The 21,852-nt window shown below is 46.6% G+C and overlaps 1 protein-coding gene across 1 annotated transcript in view; it reads left to right on the top strand.

Moving 5' to 3' along the window:
- The window catches only part of znrf2b (zinc and ring finger 2b), a 237,116-nt gene extending 215,769 nt beyond the window's left edge, over window positions 1-21,347 (top strand). The window contains exons 4-5 of the mRNA XM_038796844.1: window positions 658-752; window positions 19,830-21,347. Of these exons, the coding sequence (XP_038652772.1) occupies window positions 658-715 (58 nt within the window). The 3' untranslated portion in view covers window positions 716-752; window positions 19,830-21,347. The remainder of the gene's footprint in view (window positions 1-657; window positions 753-19,829) is intronic.
- Window positions 21,348-21,852: the final 505 nt, after the last annotated feature.

Here is a 21,852-nt window from a genome sequence, read left to right as displayed (position 1 = left end):
TTAAGCAGCGAAGCAGCTCCGCCCACTCCAACAGCTGAATTCCCGCCGAAAAGACTCGAATCCGCGAAGCAGCTAGTTTAAATACTCACCGCTCGACTCTGTAGCTCCGCCCACTCCAACAACTGAATTCCCGCTGAAAAGACTCGAACCCCGCGAAGCAGCTAGTTTAAATACTCACCGCTCGACTCTGTAGCTCCGCACATTCCAACAGCTGAATTCCCGTCGAAAAGCATCCTGGAGAATATTTTCAACACTGGCAGGAACCTGAAGAGCAGGTTATCACACCTTCCTGTCAGGCAATATCAGGTTATCATGGGAGACTCGGAGGGAAATCTGGGCCTGCACATAATAGCGAATGAGGAAAGTAAAGAAGGGAGACAGCAGACATGGAAAGCACGAATACAGACGGTGATAAGAAAACGACTGGGTCTCTGGTAATTTGAACGGCACCACGCTTCTGTCTCCTGTCTCACAAATATGACTGAATGCTGATTCCATTGTGTTACCTGCAATGTTCCAATTGTATATAGAATCTGGATGGCTGCATTTCATGCAGTCAGCTTTACTGACCTTTTAAGAAGGTGCTTTTTTTCAAGCATTCAATCTTGTGTGCATAGACTTGGCATAACAGTAATTTGTGTCTGCTTTTCCCTCCAGATGTATAGACTCTTGGTTTGAAGTGAATAGGTCATGTCCTGAGCACCCATCAGATTAACAGATGAATGGAACCAACTGTTTGCTGTTTCAATAAGGTAATTCCTTTGTAAGCCTCGTCTCGACAAAACCCTCAAGCTCCTCAGTATTGGATTGTTATCAACATTGGCTTTTGTCTGCTTGACCGACGCTACACTGGGACACAAGTCACTTCCACTCACTGAAGTCTCTGGAAGGCTATTTAATGACAGTCCCAGAATGATGGTTTGATCTGCAACACATACAGGATCACATACCTACTGTATCCAACATGCGAATAGAATCCTTGTGATGTCTTCAACATTCAGTTCTCATTTGCATTCATTGGACTCAGTGAATTTACTCTACCTGTTGAAATGCTTCAGAATGGAAATGAGCTTGCATATATTGAAACTGGCAGATGAATCATGTAACTCCATTCAGAGAGGGTACGCAGACAAGGACTATTTGGATTATAAAATTATTTTCTGAGTCTTAATTGTTTTAACTGTTGCCAATTATCAGGGAAGAGATGATTTGCCTGCATTATTTGTTAGAGTAATTTGCTCCCGTTTAAAGCAGCTCTATTCCTGCCCTTCCATTAACATTTACTGACGGCATTTGACTTCATTTCAGCCAACGAATCTTGCTTATTTATGCACAACGGTTGGTGGACAAATAACCTATTGCCTACACTTCGTTCACTTATTGTGGATGCTTGTTGAAATGATTCACTTTCCATTCCATATCTTGAATATTTTCAAAAGTAATTGTAAATATCCTGAAATATTTATGTTGCTGTGAAACCTGCTTGTGTTTGAGTTGTGGCTGTGAAGGAATCCACACCCATTCACAAGTCTATCCTCTGCATTTTTTCAGACACAATGAAGTGTTCCCCTTAAATGCAATGTACAGTTGCCGGCTATGGCACTGAAGTGTGACTGGCACAATAGGTGTCAGTGTGACATGAAATATGGTGTGATTAACTTTATAAAAGCTTAGAACACCAAAGGAGGCCATTCATCCCATCATAGTTGTGCCAACTCTTTGAAAGAGCTGTTCAAATTAGTTCCACTCCTCAGCACCATTCCCTGCACTGTGCCACCACCATCCCCAATCCAAGATTGACATCCGTACTCTCTGCTTCTATGATAATTTATTCTACTACTTTTTTGAAAAATTCATTTATTGTACCCAATTAATTTTTTCCAATGAAAGGGCAATTTAGCTTGGCAAATGCACCTACCCTGCACATCTTTGGGTTGTGGGGGCAAAACCCACACAAATACGGGGTGAATATGCAGACCCAGAGCCAGGATCGAACCTGGGACCTTGGCGCCGTGAGGCAGCAATGCTAACCACTGTGCCATCGTGCTGCCCTCTATTCTACTACTTTTGAGCAGATAAATTTCACCTGTTCTTCCTTTTCTACTCCAAGCTTCTTCATTGTTTTACTTGGTGCTCTTGGGACTTGAACCATCATCATGGGCCAGGCCCCTAGAATTTCTCACGGTCAATTGCTGTGGTGAACTCAACCCAGGTTTTGTGGCAATAAAATGTATATTGTGCAGAAATTCTGGCAAGGGTCAATCTCAGTGTAACATTTTGCCTCCTTCTCTCGGCCTACACCAGCCCCACCCTGGCCAGGTACAAGTATGCTATCTGTGATCCCAGGTGGTTGAGGAAAGAGCAGTGTGGTTAGTGGAACAAGAGAAGGTGAGAAAATTCAGACAGCAAGTTGGCCGGTCCATTCTTTTGTGCTGATCGATACGAAGCAACTTGTCCACTCCTGTGTATTCAGTCCTCCAGGGAATAGTGTGTCGTGTTGAGGGTAGCCAGCGGATGATATGTGGTCTAATTAGCAGTAGGGAGAAGGGGTGCGGTGATGCCAGAGATTGATAAGGATCATTTATTTCGATTATAATCAACTATGAATAGGAGTAAGAAAGGCCTTTGATCTGGTCTTATGGAGACGCATTTATCATGTCACCTTCTAACAGGTCAAGGTGATGTTAAATCTGATGAGCTGACAGCTGCACATCAGGAATTTAAACTGGCAGCAGTAATAAAGGACTGTACTTTTACACCCAAAGATTTCCCAGGATTTTGGGCAAAGGACAACTTCAGGGAGAAGCTAAGTGCCTCTGCAGTAATCCCAATGCTTCCCCTCAATCTCCCCAAGTTTCTTCCATACAAAGTCCCCTGGGGGGGTCTTGCCTCATTTTGCTCTAGAGCCCTGCTCACTTGACTGGGGGCCAGGACCTGCCAAAGCCTAAAGGTGCACGCTATGAGTTAAAACTCCACAGCATGGTCTGAAACTACACTTCCTGGGTAAACCTGCTCCTGTTAATATCCAGGCTACCCTTGAATTGAAGACCTATCAATCCTCGGATGGCTCTGGGTAAGTTTTGTTGCTGGGGCTGGACTTGACCCATCTAAATGAGGAAATCTCTTGCTGCAGTAAATCCCTCATTGAATTGCCAATTGCATGTTTTTCAAGCATTTTGGAAACAAACGCACCATTTATTTTTGAACACTGGCAACTCCTGAATAAGAATGGTACTTTATCAAACAATAGCGCACATTCAAATAAGTTGTATTGCCTCTTATCTCACTCCAAAGGTGACTGGATGCCTGAAAGAATATGTTATTTCCACAGTGGCATTTCCCCTCCTGCTGCAATCTGGTTCACTGGGCAGTGCTGGAACTACTTTCCACTTTTAGTTTAGCAACTTCATGAGCATACAAGCCCATTGGCCTTGCTGTTCCACTGAAGTAAGAGCTGAGTGAACCACTTACAGAGTGGACCAACATATTTTCTGCTTTAGTCTTGAGAATAAATTTGACTCCCGTTTTCAGAAGTGGGAATCCCAAAACGAGATTTACGCTAGTGGGATTTCTCATTCCCATTGTTCCCATCAATGGCGTCACCGTCCTGTGTTAGATTGTCCTATCCTTTATTAGATTGTCCAGTCCCTCTGTTAGATTGTCCTGTCCTCTGTTAGATTGTCCACTCCCTCTGTTAGATTGTCCTGTCACTTTATTAGATTGTCCAGTCCCTCTGTTAGATTGTCCTGTCCTCTATTATATTGTCCAGTCCCTCTGTTAGATTGTCCTGTCCCTCTGTTAGATTGTCCTGTCCCTCTGTTAGATTGTCCTGTCCCTCTGTTAGATTGTCCTGTCCCTCTGTTAGATTGTCCTGTCCCTCTGTTAGATTGTCCTGTCCCTCTGTTAGATTGTCCTGTCCCTCTGTTAGATTGTCCTGTCCCTCTGTTAGATTGTCCTGTCCCTCTGTTAGATTGTCCATTTAAGTTGGTGTGAGGGCACGCTGAGGTAAATCATGACAGGGGCAGTGGAACATGTACCCGGTAAGCAGAAGCTGCCAGAGGCGCACAAGTGAAAGCATCCCCCAGGGGGAGAGCATCATGCCCAGGCAGCACCCTGGCATTGCCCCTGGGCACTGTCCCCTGCTCTCAGTCAGAGCCCACCTGCCAGGGTGACATCATGGGGCCCATCCATTCACTTGTCCCTGACGATACGACGGAGGAAGCTGTCCTTGTGGCCAGTAGCTTCCATGTCGTTTCCCCCACCGTCGTGACTCTTAGTTTTGTAACAATTTAAAAGAAAATACACTTTTGAGCTGAAAGAAATAATTTGTCCTTCACGACTTCAGAATGTCTGAAATGATTTACAGATGCTGAAATACTTGTGGAAATATTGTCACTGTTGTAATGTACAGAGCCCTCCTTTAGATATGGTATGACGAGCTAGGATGGTGAGGGGATTGGAGTGCGTGTGAAGTGTTTGTAAAGGCTTCAATGTGTGAATTGAAGAATTCTTAAGCATTAAAGCTCTGAAGGAAGCCTCTGGCCTATTATCCCTGAGTTGATGTTAGTTCTTCAAATCAGGGATTTGGAAAGTGTGGGTCATGACCCGCGAGTGGGTCGCAGGCAAGTGTCAGAAGGGTCACAGAGTTAAGGGTCACGGTGATTGTGTGCCTGCTCTCTGTGCCGGGTTTCTGGGTCCTTCTTGATTCCTTTCATAGGATCACGCTGCTCGCCTGCTCAGGTCTCAAGAGAGAATTTTATTTCAAGTTTCAGTTGAGGGAGTTTGTTTTGTAAATACCTCCCCAGCCTTCCTCGTGGTTTAGCAGGAATTTTAACTGCTGTGTTTTCATACAGCCGACAGCTTTATTTGAAAAGTCATTGTGGCTGGATTTTGGGTTTGAATCCAATCTCAGGTCTACCCGAGGAGTTTGAGTGAAGGCAATCATCCAGCAGAGGGCAGCAGAGCAGAGCTACTGATCAGCTGTTCTGGGGAAATTTGCATACGTGCAGTGCGGTCAGCCTAAGTTGAAGGTGGTTTGTGGAGAGGCTGTTGGCAAGTGACAGTTAAACCCGAAACACTTTGTGAGTGTTTCCCACCCTACCTCCTCCTCTAACCAACCCCCCCCCACCCCACAGTGGTTGGGAAGCGGGAGCAGGGGCCTGTCGTGAAGGTGAGTGAGTGCCTTTAAATTTGCTTACCTTTCAGCGGGAGCTGGGTTTGAAGTAATATCAGGTAAGCTCTTCCTTTCTTTTTCTTTTTCTTGTTTTTTTTAAAATCTAGAGGTGATGTCAGGGAAGGCAGTACAATGCTCCTCCTGCAGAATGTTTGAGGTGAGGGACGCCGTCAGCGTCCCTGCTGATTTCATCTGTGGGAAGTGCACCCAACTCCAGCTCCTCAAAAACCGTGTTAGGGACCTGGAGCTTGAGCTGGATGAACTTCGGATCATTCGGGAGGCAGAGGGGGTCATAGATAGGAGCTTCAGGGAAGTAGTTACACCAAAGACTGGAGATAGATGGGTAACTGTAAGAGGGACTGGGAAGAAGCAGTCAGTGCAGGGACCCCCTGCGGTCGTTCCCCTGAGTAACAAGTATACCGTTTTGGATACTTGTGGGGGGGACGACTTACCAGGGGTAAGCCATGGGGTACGGGCCTCTGGCACGGAGTCTGTCCCTGTTGCTCAGAAGGGAAGGGGGGAAAGGAGTAGAACATTAGTAATTGGGGACTCAATGGTCAGGGGCACAGATAGGAGATTTTGTGGGAGCGAGAGAGACTCACGTTTGGTATGTTGCCTCCCAGGTGCAAGGGTACGTGATGTCTCGGATCGTGTTTTCCGGGTCCTTAAGGGGGAGGGGGAGCAGCCCCAAGTCGTAGTCCACATTGGCACTAACGACATAGGTAGGAAAGGGGACAAGGATGTCAGGCAGGCCTTTAGGGAGCTAGGATGGAAGCTCAGAGCGAGAACAAACAGAGTTGTTATCTCTGGGTTGTTGCCTGTGCCACGTGATAGTGAGATGAGGAATAGGGAGAGAGAGCAATTAAACACGTGGCTACAGGGATGGTGCAGGCGGGAGGGATTCAGATTTCTGGATAACTGGGGCTCTTTCTGGGGAAGGTGGGACCTCTATAGACAGGATGGTCTACATCTGAACCTGAGGGGCACCAATATCCTGGGGGGGAGATTTGTTAGTGCTCTTTGGGGGGGTTTAAACTAATTCAGCAGGGGCATGGGAACCTGGATTGTAGTTTTGGGGTACGGGAGATTGAGAGTATAGAGGTCAGGAGCACAGATTTGACTTCGCAGGAGGGTGCCAGTGTTCAGGTAGGTGGTTTGAAGTGTGTCTACTTCAATGCCAGGAGTATACGAAATAAGGTAGGGGAACTGGCAGCATGGGTTGGTACCTGGGACTTCGATGTTGTGGCCATTTCAGAGACATGGATAGAGCAGGGACAGGAATGGTTGTTGCAGGTTCCGGGGTTTAGGTGTTTTAGTAAGCTCAGAGAAGGGGGCAAAAGAGGGGGAGGTGTGGCGCTGCTAGTCAAGGACAGTATTACGGTGGTGGAAAGGATGCTAGATGGGGACTCTTCTTCTGAGGTAGTATGGGCTGAGGTTAGAAACAGGAAAGGAGAGGTCACCCTGTTGGGAGTTTTCTATAGGCCACCTAATAGTTCTAGGGATGTAGAGGAAAGGATGGCGAAGATGATTCTGAAAAAGAGCGAAAGTAACAGGGTAGTTGTTATGGGAGACTTTAACTTTCCAAATATTGACTGGAAAAGATATAGTTCGAGCACATTAGATGGGTCATTCTTTGTACAATGTGTGCAGGAGGGTTTCCTGACACAATATGTTGACAGGCCAACAAGAGGCGAGGCCACATTGGATTTGGTTTTGGGTAATGAACCAGGCCAGGTGTTAGATCTGGAGGTAGGTGAGCACTTTGGAAACAGTGACCACAATTCGGTGACCTTTACATTAGTGATGGAAAGGGATAAGTATACCCCGCAGGGCAAGAGTTATAGCTGGGGGAAGGGCAATTATGATGCCATTAGACATGACTTAGGATGTGTTGGTTGGAGAAGTAGGTTGCAAGGGTTGGGCACACTGGATATGTGGAGCTTGTTCAAGGAACAGCTATTGCATGTTCTTGATAAGTACGTACCAGTCAGGCAGGGAGGAAGGGGTCGAGCGAGGGAACCGTGGTTTACCAAAGAAGTGGAATCTCTTGTTAAGAGGAAGAAGGAGGCCTATGTGAAGATGAGGCGTGAAGTTTCAGTTGGGGCGCTTGATAGTTACAAGGAAGCGAGGAAGGATCTAAAGAGAGAGCTGAGACGAGCAAGGAGGGGACATGAGAAGTCTTTGGCAGGTAGGATCAAGGAAAACCCAAAAGCTTTCTATAGGTATGTCAGGAATAAAAGAATGACTAGGGTAAGAGTAGGGCCAGTCAAGGACAGTGGTGGGAAGTTGTGTGTGGAGGCTGAGGAGATAAGCGAGATACTAAATGAATACTTTTCGTCAGTATTCACTCAAGAAAAAGATAATATTGTGGAGGAGAATGCTGAGACCCAGGCTATTAGAATAGATGGCATTGAGGTGCGTAGGGAAGAAGTGTTGGCAATTCTGGACAAGGTGAAAATAGATAAGTCCCCGGGGCCAGATGGGATTTATCCTAGGATTCTCTGGGAAGCCAGGGAAGAGATTGCGGAGCCTTTGGCTTTGATTTTTAGGTCATCATTGGCTACAGGAATAGTGCCAGAGGACTGGAGGATAGCAAATGTGGTCCCTTTGTTCAAGAAGGGGAGTAGAGATAACCGCGGTAACTATAGGCCGGTGAGCCTAACGTCTGTGGTGGGTAAAGTCTTGGAGAGGATTATAAAAGATACAATTTATAATCATCTAGATAGGAATAATATGATTAGGGACAGTCAGCATGGTTTTGTGAAGGGTAGGTCATGCCTCACAAACCTTATCGAGTTCTTTGAGAAGGTGACTGAACAGGTAGACGAGGGTAGAGCAGTTGATGTGGTGTATATGGATTTCAGTAAAGCGTTTGATAAGGTTCCCCACGGTCGTCTATTGCAGAAAATACGGAGGCTGGGGATTGAGGGTGATTTAGAGATGTGGATCAGAAATTGGCTAGTTGAAAGAAGACAGAGAGTGGTAGTTGATGGGAAATGTTCAGAATGGAGTTCAGTTACGAGTGGCGTACCACAAGGATCTGTTCTGGGGCCGTTGCTGTTTGTCATTTTTATAAATGACCTAGAGGAGGGCGCAGAAGGATGGGTGAGTAAATTTGCAGACGACACTAAAGTCGGTGGAGTTGTAGACAGTGCGGAAGGATGTTGCAGGTTACAGAGGGACATAGATAAGCTGCAGAGCTGGGCTGAGAGGTGGCAAATGGAGTTTAATGTGGAGAAGTGTGAGGTGATTCACTTTGGAAAGAATAACAGAAATGCGGAATATTTGGCTAATGGTAAAATTCTTGGTAGTGTGGATGAGCAGAGGGATCTCGGTGTCCATGTACATAGATCCCTGAAAGTTGCCACCCAGGTTGATAGGGTTGTGAAGAAGGCCTATGGTGTGTTGGCCTTTATTGGTAGAGGGATTGAGTTCCGGAGCCATGAGGTCATGTTGCAGTTGTACAAAACTCTAGTACGGCCGCATTTGGAGTATTGCGTACAGTTCTGGTCGCCTCATTATAGGAAGGACGTGGAAGCTTTGGAACGGGTGCAGAGGAGATTTACCAGGATGTTGCCTGGTATGGAGGGAAAATCTTATGAGGAAAGGCTGATGGACTTGAGGTTGTTTTCGTTAGAGAGAAGAAGGTTAAGAGGTGACTTAATAGAGGCATACAAAATGATCAGAGGGTTAGATAGGGTGGACAGCGAGAGCCTTCTCCCGCGGATGGAGGTGGCTAGCACGAGGGGACATAGCCTTAAATTGAGGGGTAATAGATATAGGACAGAGGTCAGAGGTGGGTTTTTTACGCAAAGAGTGGTGAGGCCGTGGAATGCCCTACCTGCAACAGTAGTGAACTCGCCAACATTGAGGGCATTTAAAAATTTATTGGATAGGCATATGGATGATAAGGGCATAGTGTAGGTTAGATGGCCTTTAGATTTTTTCCATGTCGGTGCAACATCGAGGGCCGAAGGGCCTGTACTGCGCTGTATCGTTCTATGTTCTATGTTCTATGTTCTATGTACCCTCCCATTCTGCTGTAAGCGATCCCATGGCACTGTGCTGAAGGCACACGAACAGTGGGGTTATCACTCTGAGCACTGATACTTATCTGGGAATTGCAGCTTGGATAGTTTATTTTAATTATTCTCAACATTGAGTTGTGGGTAGCCTTCTAGTTCAGGACCAGGGATTTTCATTCGTGAAATGGTCTCAACAAACGTATGACACCTCATTTCTGTTCCCTCCAGCTTTAGTTTTTATTTTTCAAGAAGGGGTGGAAGAATTAACTTTAACAGGCTGATGCTCGGTCAATGACTCCAGAAGCGAGATTGGATGACAAGTGAAGGCTTTATTGAACTAGATGTTTCCCCCAGCAGTGCAGGTACAGAATGCAGCAGCTAGGGAAACACAGACTCTTGTACTCCACCTTACTGGGCGGATAGCAGCAGGCAGGCTTCACCAATGATCTTACTCTCTCAGGTACCTCCCACACCAATGGTCTTACAGCATCAACCTGGGTACCGTAATACCCCTAATACCGACTACCACATTCACCCACTGTTAAAAAAAGAGTCCGGCGGGGGTGGTGGTCTCGCGTTGTACAGTGGTAGAGGTTGAGGTTATGGTGGTACCCGTACATTAGTACAGTGTTTTGCCTCGTTACACGTCGCAACTATTTACAGTATTTATTTACATTCACGTGTCAAAATGAAGCAATGAGTCGATCGGGGCTCCTGGTCGTCCTCTGCGATCGTCGCAGTTTCGGCGGTGATGCAGGCGCCGGCCCGGGCATCCGTGACTCCGGGAGCGTGACTTTAGTTTCTTCGGCAGCTTCATCACCCCTAGATGGGACCAGTGGGAGAACTGATCCACCTGGGAAGGGGGTGGGCGTGGGGTGCGCCGGTGGGAGGGAGGGTGGGGTAGGTGGGAGGGGGTGTGGGTGGGGATCCAGCGGGCGCCAGGTCCCGTGGGGAGACCGTATCCTGTCGGCCATCGGGGTACGCTACGTAGGCATGCTGAGGGTTAGTGTGAAGGAGGTGGACCCTCTCGACCAATGGGTCTGACTTGTGCGCTCGCACGTGTTTGCGGAGCAGGATGGGTCCAGGAGCTGCCAGCCAGGTTGGGAGCGAGATCTTGGAGGAGTATTTCCCAGGGAAGAAAAGGAGACGTTCATGAGGTGTTTCGTTGGTCGTGGTACACAGCAGTGATCGGGTGGAGTGGAGAGCACCAGGAAGGACCTCCTGCCAGCGGGAGACTGGGAGATTCCTGGACCTTAGGGCCAGTAGGACGGTCTTCCAGACCGTTCCATTCTCCCTCTCTACCTGTCCGTTTCCCTGGGGGTTGTAACTGGTCATCCTGCTCGAGGCAATGCCCTTGCTGAGCAGGAATTGACGCAGTTCGTTGCTCATAAAGGAGGACCCCCTATCGCTGTGTATGTAGGCGGGTAAACTGAACAGTGTAAAGATACTGTGGAGGGCTTTTATGACGGTGGCTGCAGTCATGTCGGGGCAGGGGATGGTGAATGAGAACCGGGAGTACTCGTCAATCATGTTCAGGAAATACGTGTTGCGGTCGGTGGACGGGAGGGGCCCTTTGAAGTCCATACTGAGGCGTTCAAAGGGACGGGAAGCCTTTATCAGGTGCGCTTTCTCTGGCCTGTAGAAGTGCGGCTTGCACTCCGCGCAGATTTGGCAGGTCCTGGTGGCGGTCCTGACCTCCTCGATGGAGTAGGGCAGGTTGCGGGTCTTGATGAAATGGAAGAATCGAGTGACCCCCGGGTGGCAGAGGTCCTCATGGAGGGTGCAGAGTCGGTCCACTTGTGCGTTGGCACATGTGCCGCGGGATAGGGCATCAGGAGGCTCATTTAGCTTCCCGGGACGATACAAGATCTCATAGTTGTAGATGGAGAACTCGATCCTCCACCGTAAGATCTTATCGTTCTTTATCGTGCCCCGCTGTGCATTATCGAACATGAAAGCAACCGACCGTTGGTCAGTGAGGAGAGTGAATCTCCTGCCGGCCAGATAATGCCTCCGGTGCTTCACAGCTTCTACTATGGCCTGGGCCTTCTTTTCAACGGAGGAATGCCGGATTTCTGAAGCATGGATGGTGCGTGAGAAGAAGGCCACGGGTCTGCCCGCTTGGTTGAGGGTGGCCGCCAGAGCTACGTCGGATGCGTCGCTCTCGACTTGGAAGGGAAGGGATTCATCGATTGCGTGCATCGTGGCCTTTGCGATGTCCGCTTTGATGCGGCTGAAGGCCAGTCGGGCCATGTCCACAGAGTTGGGGACCCACTGGGCATAATATGAAGAAAATCCCAGGCAGCATTTCAGGGCCTTGGAGCAGTGGAGGAGGGGAAACTCCACGAGGGGGCGCATGCGTTCGGGATCTGGGCCTATAACTCCATCATGCACTACGTAGCCGAGGATGGCTAGATGGTCGGTGCTGAACAAGCATTTGTCCTTGTTGTCGGTTAGGTTAAGGATTTTTGCGGTATGGAGGAATTTTCGGAGGTCGGTGTCGTGATCCTGCAGATGGTGACGTTATCGAGGTACGGAAACGTGGCCCGCAAACCGTACCGGTCAACCATTCGGTCCATCTCCCGTTGGAAGACCGAGACTCCATTTGTGACACCGAAGGTGACCCCTTAGGAAGTGGTAGAGCCGCCCATCTGCTTCGAATGCAGTGTATTTGCGGTCGCTAGGGCGGATGGGGAGCTGATGGTAGGCGGATTTGAGATCCACCGTGGAAAAGACCATGTATTGTGCAATCTGATTGACCAAATCAGATATGCGGGGGAGAGGGTACGCGTCGAGCTGTGTATACCTGTTGATGGTCTGACTATAATCGATGACCATACTATGCTTCTCCCCGGTCTTTACAACCACTACTTGAGCTCTCCAGGGACTGTTGCTAGCCTCGATAATACCTTCCTTCAGTAACCGTTGGACTTCCGACCTAATGAAGGTCCGGTCCTGGGCACTACACCGTCTGCTCCTGGTAGCGACAGGTTTGCAATCCGGGGTGAGGTTCGCAAAAAGGGAAGGCGGATCGACCTTGAGGGTCGCGAGGCTGCAGACAGTGTGGGGGGGCGGGGTATAGGGCCGCCGAATTTAAAAGTTAAACTCTGGAGGCTGCATTGGAAATCTAACCCTAGGAGCGTGGCAGCGCAGAGGTGAGGAAGGACGTAGAGCCAGAAATTTTTTAATTCACTTCCCTTTTCCGTGAGGTTCGCTACGCAAAACCCTTTGATCTCTACAGAGTGAGACCCGGTGGCCAGAGAGATTCTTTGGTTAACTGGGTGGATGGGAAGAGAACAGCGCCTTACCGTTTGGGGGGGGTATGAAGCTCTCTGTGCTCCCGGAGTCGATCAGGCAGGATGTTTTGCGCCTGTTGATGAGCACGGTCAAAGATTGTTCGGGGCCAAGACTGGTCCAGGGTCACTGAGGCGAGTCGTGGTAAAAGTTGGCGATTTTCCTCGGGCGGTGTGTGGTCATCCAAATCGGGGTCCTGAGACTCTAGCCAAGATGGTGGTGCCCACTGGTCGCACATGGCTGGGGGTGTGCAAGATGGCGGCGCCCATCCGTCGCACGTGGTCCCTGGGGAATAAGATGACGCCGCCCGGGGCCTGCACTTGGTTCGGGAAAAGGGAGATGTCGGCACCCGCTGGCCGCACGTGGCTCGTGGAGAGAGTTGTAGTGGCGGTCCCGGTTCGCCCCCGGAGACCGCCTGGGCCTGGCATACCGCCACGAAATGGCCCTTTTTGCCGCATCCTTTGCAGGTGGAGGAGCGGGCCGGGCAGCGCGGCCGAGGGTGCTTGGCTTGCCTGCAAAAATAACAGCGGGGCCCCCCGGGGTTGCCTGGTAGCCGTGCTGCACAAGCTTATGGGGGGTGGGGGGGGGGGGGTGGGTGGTGCATCGGGGTCGGCCGCGGGGGGGGGGGTTCCACGTTGCCCAAGGGGCTGCCACGCGGTCGGGGACGTACGCATGGGCGTTTCGGCAGACCCACATCCAGGGAGCTAGCAAGGGCCCGTTCCTCCTTGAGGCCTAGTGCCTCTTTCTCTAGCAACCGCTGGCGAATTTGGGAGGACAGCATACCTGCAACGAATGCATCCCGGATTAAAGGTTCTGTATGGTCGCTGGCTGAATCTTGCGGGCAGTCACAGTTCCTACCTAATACCAGGAGCGCACGGTAGAATTCATCCAGCGATTCCCCGGAGACTTGTTGCCTCGTCGCTGGCAGATGTCGGCGTAGACCTGGTTTACTGGGCGAATATAGTGTCCTTTCAGCAGGGCCATCGCGGCCTCGAAATCGTCCGCATCCTTGATGAGGGTGTAGATCTCTGGGCTCACCCTCGAGTGGAGAAGTTGCTTCTTCTGGTCCTCCGTGGGTGTAGTTGCGGCCGTCCTGAGGTACCCGTTGAAGCATGCCAGCCAGTGTTTGAAGGATGCCGCTGAGTTTGCCGCATAGGGGCTGAGTTGCAGACACTCCAGCTTGATTTGGACCTCCATTCTTTAAAATCTAGTCCAATAAATTAATGCTCGATCAATGACTCCAGAAGCGAGATTGGATGACAATTGAAGGCTTTATTGGACTAGATGTTTCCCCCAGCAGCACAGGTACAGAATGCAGCAGCTGGGGAGACACAAGCTCTTATACTCCACCTTACTGGGCAGAACCAGCAGGCAGGCTTCACCTGTCTCAGGGACCTCCCACACCAATAGTCTTACAACATCAACCTGGATACCGTAATACCCCTAATAGCGACTCCCACACAGGCAAAGTGAGAATTTGAAAATCCGTTCAGTGCAGGACTAGGAAAATTGAAATGTGGGAACAGAAGTAAACTATTCTTCCTCATGTCTGCTCTGCCATTTCTTGAGATCCTGACTAGTCAGTATTTTAACTCCATTTATAATCTGTAAAACGCCTATGAAACAAAAGCTATCAGTTTCAGTTTGGAAATTCCCTGTTTACCCCCAGCTTGAACAGTTGTTTGTGGGAGAGACAGTTCAATATTTCCACCATCATACTCTAATGACTGGGGGTTTGGAACCTAAGCAGAATGACAAGGGAAATAGAAACAAGAACAGGAATCAAAGAAAAAACAGTAAAATGCAGAAACAGTATCCAGGGTGGTCAAGGGCGAGAGTCAAGGCCACAGGTCAAAAATAAGTTAGGATGATTAAAAATGGAAAAAAGGTAGCCTAAAGTCTTTGTATCTTACGGGAATAAGGTGAGTCCCGAATATTTGTGGTGTGTGTCCCATAGGGTCTGCCAGTTGTCAAAAAGTGGGTCCCAGGAAAAAAAAGTTTGAAAAAGACCTTGCCCCACCTCCACACCTCAGCCCCCATATCCTGCCCCTCGCCTCACCCTCTCACAAAAAAATTTTGAGAAACACTGCTTTAAATGGAGCTGTCCACATCTTCTAAAGCTCCAAGACATATAATGGTTAATGGGAACCAAAGCAGCAGGCCAGCATGTGAGGAGAAGGTAGAGGTTAATAGGATGAACAGGTAGGGCCAGTCTAAAAACTAGGAGGGGAAAAAAAACGTTAAAAAATCAAAATGTAAGGTGAATGTGGGAGTGAAAGTTGGAGATGAGATTGAGCGTTATCAGAGATTAATAAAGGAGGTCAGAATATGTGAAAAGTGTAGTGCACAAGAAAATCCTGCAAGGGAAAGACAAATCAATAGGACATATTCAAAAACCTTGTCCCTAAATGCATGCAATATTTGGAACAAGGCCAATGAGCTGATGGCACAAATAGAGACAAATGGGTATGATTTGGTGGGGATTACTGAAACATGGTTGTAGGCGGACCGGCACTGAAAGTTGAATGCCCAAGGGTACTCCGTATTCAGAAAGGATGGAACAGGAGGTGCAGTTGCTTTACTGGTTAAAGATGACATCATTAAGAAATTTTATTGGCACTCATGGCCAAAATGGTGAATCGATCTTGGTGGAAATAACAAACAAGGGGAAAAGCTCTTAGGTAGGAGTAATTTAACAGGCCCCCCGAGTAATACTTCAAAAGTGCGGCATGGAATAAATCAAGAAAAAATGAGGGCGGGCAGCACAGTGGCGCAGTGGGTTAGCCCTACTGCCTCTCGGCGCCGAGGTCCCAGGTTCGATCCTGGCTCTGGGTCTCTGTCCGTGTGGAGTTTGCACATTCTCCCTGTGTTTGCGTGGGTTTCGCCCCCACAACCCAAAGATGTGTAGGGTAGGTGAATTGGCCACACTAAATTGCCCCTTAATTAGAAAAAAATAATTGGGTATTTTAAATTTATTTAAAAAAAGAAATAATGAAGGCTTGTGAGAAGGGCACGGTGGTAATCATGGGTAATTTTGACATAAAGACAAAAACTAGGCCACATCATACTGCAAAATCTAGTGATAAGCTGGAGGTTGGGAAAATGTTAAAGTTCAGCAAAAGGGTACTAAAAATAAAATAAAAAGAGCTAAGATGAATTATGAAAGGAAACTATAGAAAACATAAAACTGATACCAAAAGCTTATATATAAAGAGGAAAAAAAATAGCGAAAATAAATGTTGGTCCTTAGAGGACGATACCGGTGAGGTAATAATGGAAAACACCGAGATGGCGGAGGCACTGAACCAATATTTTGCCTTGTCTTCACGATCGAGGATAATAACAAAGATTCCAAAAACTGCGGCTAATGCAGAGGAACCTGGTGCAATAACAATCACTATGGAGAAGGTATTGAATAAATTAATGGGATTAAAGGCAGGTAAGTCTCCGGGACCTGATGGCCTGCACCCTGGGGTATTAAAGGAGGTGACAGCAGGAATAGTGGATGCATTGGTTATATTTCAAAATTCTCTGGATTCTGGAAAGGTCCTGGTGGATTGGAAATGCCCTATGTGACACCCGTATTCAAAAAGGCAAAAAGTAGGAAACTATAGACCAGTTAGCTTGTCCTCTGTGGTGGGAAAGTTGCTGGAATCAATCATTAAGGAGGAGATGACTGAACATTTGGAAAGACATTGTCAGCATGGTTTTATGAAGGGTAAGTCATGCTTGACAAACTTGCTTGATTGGATTGGATTTGTTTATTGTCACGTGTACCGAGGTACAGTGAAATGTATTTTTCTGCGAGCAGCTCAACAGATCATCAAGTACATGAAAAGAAAAGGAAATAAAAGAAAATACATAATAGGGCAACACAAGGTACACAATGTAGCCACACAACAGCGGCATCGGATGAAGCATACAGGGGTGTAGTTTTAATGAGGTCAGTCCATAAGAGGGTCGTTTGGGAGCCTGGTAGCAGTGGGGAAGAAGCTGTTTTTGAGTCTGTTTGTGCATGTTCTCAGACTTTTGTATTGCCTGCCCGATCGAAGAAGTTGGAAGAGTGAGTAAACCGGGTGTGAGGGGTCTTTGATTATGCTGCCCGCTTTCTCCAGGCAGCGGGTGGTGTAGACAGAGTTAGTGGATGGGAGGCAGGTTCGTGTGATGGACTGGGCTGTGTTCATGACTCTCTGAAGTTTCTTGCGGTCTTGGGCTGAGCAGTTGCCATACCAGGCTGTAATGCAGCCAGATAAGATGCTTTCTATGGCTTGAGTTCTTTGAGGATGTAACCAGCAATGTGGATAATGGGGAACCTGTGGATGTGGTATATCTAGAATTCCAGAAGACGCTTGACAAGGTGCCACATAAAAGACTGATCCAGAAGGTGTGATCACAGAGGATTGTGGGTCAAGTACTAGATTGGATTGAGGATTGGCTGACAGAAAGCAGAGGGTCGGGGGCTGGTTTAGCTCACTCAGCTAAATCGCTGGCTTTTAAAAAGCAGACCAAGCAGGCCAGCAGCACGGTTCGATTCCCGTACCAGCCTCCCCGGACAGGCGCCGGAATGTGGCGACTAGGGGCTTTTTACAGTAACTTCATTGAAGCCTACTCGTGACAATAAGCGATTTTCATTTTCATTTTTCATAAATGGGTTCTTCTCTGGTTGGTGAACTTTAAGTAGTGGTGTGCCGCAGGGCTTAGTCCTTGGACTTCAACTGTTTACAATCTATATAAAATGATCTGCAAGCAGGGACAGAACGTAACATAGCAACATTTGCGGGTGATACTAAAATAGGTGGGAAAGCAGGCAGTGAAGAGGAGATAAAGATTTTACAGACAGATATAGATAGGCTAGCAGAACAAACCAAAATTTGGCAGGTGGCATTTAACGTGGATAAGTTTGAGATTAGCTGTTTTGGCCAAAAAAGTAATCAGGCAAATTATTATCTAAATGGAAAGCAGATTCAAAATGCATCTGGGCAGAACGATCTGTGTGTCTTTGTTTATGAATCGCAGAAAGTTGGTATTCAGGTACAGCATGTCATAAAAAAAGCAAATGGAATTTGAGCATTTATTGCAAAAGGACTGGAATGTAAAGGTAGAGAAATGTTGCAATTGTATAGGGTGAGACCACGTCTGGAGTATTGTATCAGGTTTTGGTCTAATTATTTGAGGAAGGATGGGGTGGAACTGGAGGCAGTTCAGAGGAGCTCCAGCCAGATTGATTCCGGGGATGAAAGGGTTGACATATGAGGAGAAATTGAACAGTTTGGGCTCCTTCTCGCTGGAGTTTAGAAGTATGAGACGAAGGGCAGCACGGTGGCCTAGTGGTTAGCACAACCGCCTCACGGCACTGAGGTCCCAGGTTCGATCCCGGCTCTGGGTCACTGTCTGTGTGGAGTTTGCACATTCTCCCCGTGTCTGCGTGGGTTTCGCCCCCACAACCCAAAAATGCGCAGAGTAGGTGGATTGGCCACGCTAACATTGCCCCTTAATTAGAAAAAATAATTGGCTAATCTAAATTTAAAAAAAAAAAAGAAGTATGAGACGAGAGCTGATCGGAGTACATAAAATGCTAACAGGGATTGATAAAATAAACATAGATCAATTGTGTCCCCTTAAGAGGCAACCTAGAATGAGAGGTCACAGGTATAGGTTAAGAGGCGGTTGATTTAAAACTGAGTTGAGGAGGAACTACTTCTCGCAGAGGAAGGTGAATTTGTGGAATTTGCTGCCCCATAGTGCGGTGGAGTCTAAATCATTAAATGGTTTTAAGAAGGAGATAGATATATTTCTGATTAAAAATGTGTAAAGGGATATGGGGAACAGGTATGGAGGTGGCGTTGAGACCAGGAAGAGATCAGCCATGATCTGATTAAATAGCGGAGCAGGGTCGAGAGGCTGAATGACCTACTTCTACTCCTAATTCCTGTGTTCTCTTGTATGCTTTTATATTCTATCTGTTTCACATAATTATACAAATTCCTTCCATGTGTCACAGTCTTTGCTTTAATCCTCATTTGTGATGAAGCTTCCATGTTCTAATTATATTTTTAATAAGTTATGCCTGCCTCCTTCAATCTTCTAGTGATTCTCTTGAATCACTGTCTACTTGTTACTGATTCATCAATCAGTGAAACCAGTCTTTCACCTTTTACCCACTCGCGTCCTTGCATCGCCTTAAAAACTTCTTTTAGATGCCCAGTAGATTTTTCTGTGCAGGTGATAAAGTCCCAGTTTGCTGAACCATTTAAAAAATAAATTCCTTCTATCATTCCTGTCACATTCCAAACTGATGTCTAATTTTGTTTCCATTCGCCAGCCCACACCATCCTCCCCAATTTGAACCATGTGTAACATTTCGCATTCTCTAGCCTTTTGGCAGAAATGCTCGGGGGGGATTTACCGACCACCCCGACGCCTGCTTTTTGATGGCAGAGGTGGCTCGCCAGTGGGATCTACTCACTCCAGCGTTGTCAACAGTATTTCCTGATGTCAGCACCCACTTCACCGGGAAACCCGTGTGCTGGCATGGGACCAGAATTTCCCGCTGGCGGGAGCAGTCGGTAAATCCCACCCGCTGTTTTTACTGTCCCTCCACTGAGTGTTTGATGGGCTAATGAGGTAATGTAGAGGGAGCTTTCCTCTGCATCTGAACTGTGCGGTACTTAATACAGGCGTGTTCCATTGGGGCAGTGTAATAAAACCTTTTGTCTGTATCTAAAGGCTAGTTAACAGTACCAAATGTTGAAATTAGATTCTAAAATGTAAGATTGTTATATATTTATGGTATTTGCCCAAAGAAGCAATGGAGACATGAGAATTGTTTTTCACACAATGAATGGCTAAGGTCTGGAATCCACTGCCTTAGAGGGTGGTGGATGCAAGCTTAAAAGGGAATAGGGCCATTATCTGAAAAGGAAGAATGTAAAGGGTTACGGGGAGTAGGCGGGGGAGTGGTATTGGGTGAATTGCTCATTTGCAGAGCCATTGGCCATCTTCTATGCTATAGCAATTCTGTAATGATGTGGCCCAATATTGATATCACTTTAACAGGCCGACACCGGCTACATAATCTGCTGGGCTGAGGTAATTTCATCCCGACGTGCCTAAGACAATGAGGTAAAGTGCAAGTGTTCTTTATTTTAATGTCACCCTACTTGTCTAATTTGAAACCAGGTGATCAGGGCATCCATAATGGCCTTGATTTTTCTGTACATTCTTCCTAACTTTTGAGATATAAATGGTGAAGAAGCACATTTGAATTTTCTGCATTAGATGTCAGAGCTCTCTGAATTGTGTTTAATTAATTTTTTTCTACGTTGTTCCTTCATCAGGTTTTCCTGTCACTTCTGTAAATGGAACAACTTGTCCAACTAAGCAGGACTGTGACTGAAATCCCAAAAGGCGAGGAGATGCTTAAAGAGTACGACGATCATTGCTGCTTTCTTAGACTGTTGAATAGGAAAACTTATCTTCCGTTCTTTATAAATGATGACTACAGATTCCATGACGCCGCATCCCTCATCTCCTTCTGGGTTTTGTTTTGAAATCCCCGCGGATTGGCTCTGTTGCCATTTGGACATAGTGTGCCAAATATATATATATTAATATATAAAATATATATAATATATATATATATATATGAAGGACACATGCAGGATAAAAAGGTTTTTCTTTATGTATACAGCCAATGTTTAATTGTATGGTAATTAGTTTGTGCCTTTCTACCTTTTTCGATTTGAAAGCACACGCTGATTATTTTGTTCATATTATTAATTGTTTTCTATACATTTCTTTTTGCACTGTAACTGTGCAGCTGTAGCCATATTTGAAAGATGTGTGAATGGCTCAGTGTTTGATGTAAAAAATACTGGGATAGGGTTGTTGAAACCCGAGGATATAACTGGAACTTTCTGCCCAAAACACCACACGCACACGCACGCACTCAGACATCGTACATATACACACACATGCACCAACCTCAATGCAGGTAGCAGCAAGCGATGGTGGTCCAGTCCAGTTTGCAGATGACACATGGAAAAGCCGAATTCAACCTGGGTGGTTTGGACTGAACTTTGGAACTGTGCTTTATCAACACTTTGCACGCACGTATACAGAAGAAGAGTTGTCACGGTGGACCAGGATCATGCTGTGATTTAGGGCAACTAAGCAGGCAAGTAAGCCTGTGTTTCCCTGAAGATCTGGATATGTTTAATAGGTGAGCTTGCAAGGACTGAATGATGTGATGGGTTAATATTCATCCCTTGGGACCAGGCTTCTGATTCAGCCTAAAATGATTTTTTAAAAATGAAATCGCCTCTTACTACTGGCATGATGAATCTGACACATAGACCAAACAGCCTGGGGGAGTTTCAACACGGCTCCTAATGAACGCGGGTTTGCAAGGTAATATTGACTGCATTCCAGCGCTCCTGCTCAGAGAAGGATCCTATAAGAAATGCTAGTATCATATTAGTGTAGCAAGGGATCACTCTTCAGAGGCTAGAGCTCAGGCACATTATTGGAGAATCTACTTCTTGACATGGCAATGCTTGATGCTAACCGTGAGTGCCAAAAGTAGGAAGATGTTCCATCGTTCTCCATCCATTCGCCAAAAAGGAAAAAGGTGCGCTTGCGTATATGGTAGCACCTTTCCTTAACCTGTGGGCAGCATAGTGAAAGAAAAAATGAACTGAGTAATAATTGCTAGCAGCTAATAATGTTGCAAGAAATCCTGTACCCCTTGCTCCTTCTTTAGGGGTGACCATGTCTCCACCTCTGGGAGGAAGAAGAGATATTATCATAAACAAATCAACAGAAGAAAATCAATAAATTGACTATATAAAAAAAAACAGATTTCCCTGTGCCTCCTTTGAGAAAGTGGAAAATATGAAGCTGACGATGAGATGGTGATACAGGGTATGGGTGATGTTTGCTGTGGATGTTTAGCCTCGACTGTGCTTACTGAAAAATTACCATGCTCAAAACTGGTCAGCAAAATGCACTTTGGTTCCAAGTTCAGGGCATCTGGTCGTATTGGACAGATAAATAAAGAATTTGTTTATCTAACTTTTTTCATAACCTCAGGACATCCTAAAGTACTTTATAACCACTAATTAACTTTGAAGAACAGTCACTGTGATATGCAGGAAACACAAGTCAATTCGGACACAGCAAAGTTCCACAAACTGCAGAAAAATAATGACTCAAGTAATTTTTTTTTTTAAAAAGAGATGTTGGTTCAGGAATAAGTATTAACCAAGACACTGGGGGAAACACCCCTTCTCTTTCAAATAGTACACTGACACATATTGACCGGAATGAGCAGCCAGGACTTCAGTTTTAATGTCTAATCCA

Source organism: Scyliorhinus canicula, chromosome 5, assembly GCF_902713615.1.
Source record: "Scyliorhinus canicula chromosome 5, sScyCan1.1, whole genome shotgun sequence".
Lineage (NCBI taxonomy): Eukaryota > Metazoa > Chordata > Chondrichthyes > Carcharhiniformes > Scyliorhinidae > Scyliorhinus > Scyliorhinus canicula.
Note: the sequence above shows the minus strand (reverse complement) of the source record. Positions and strands in the feature narration are given on the sequence as shown.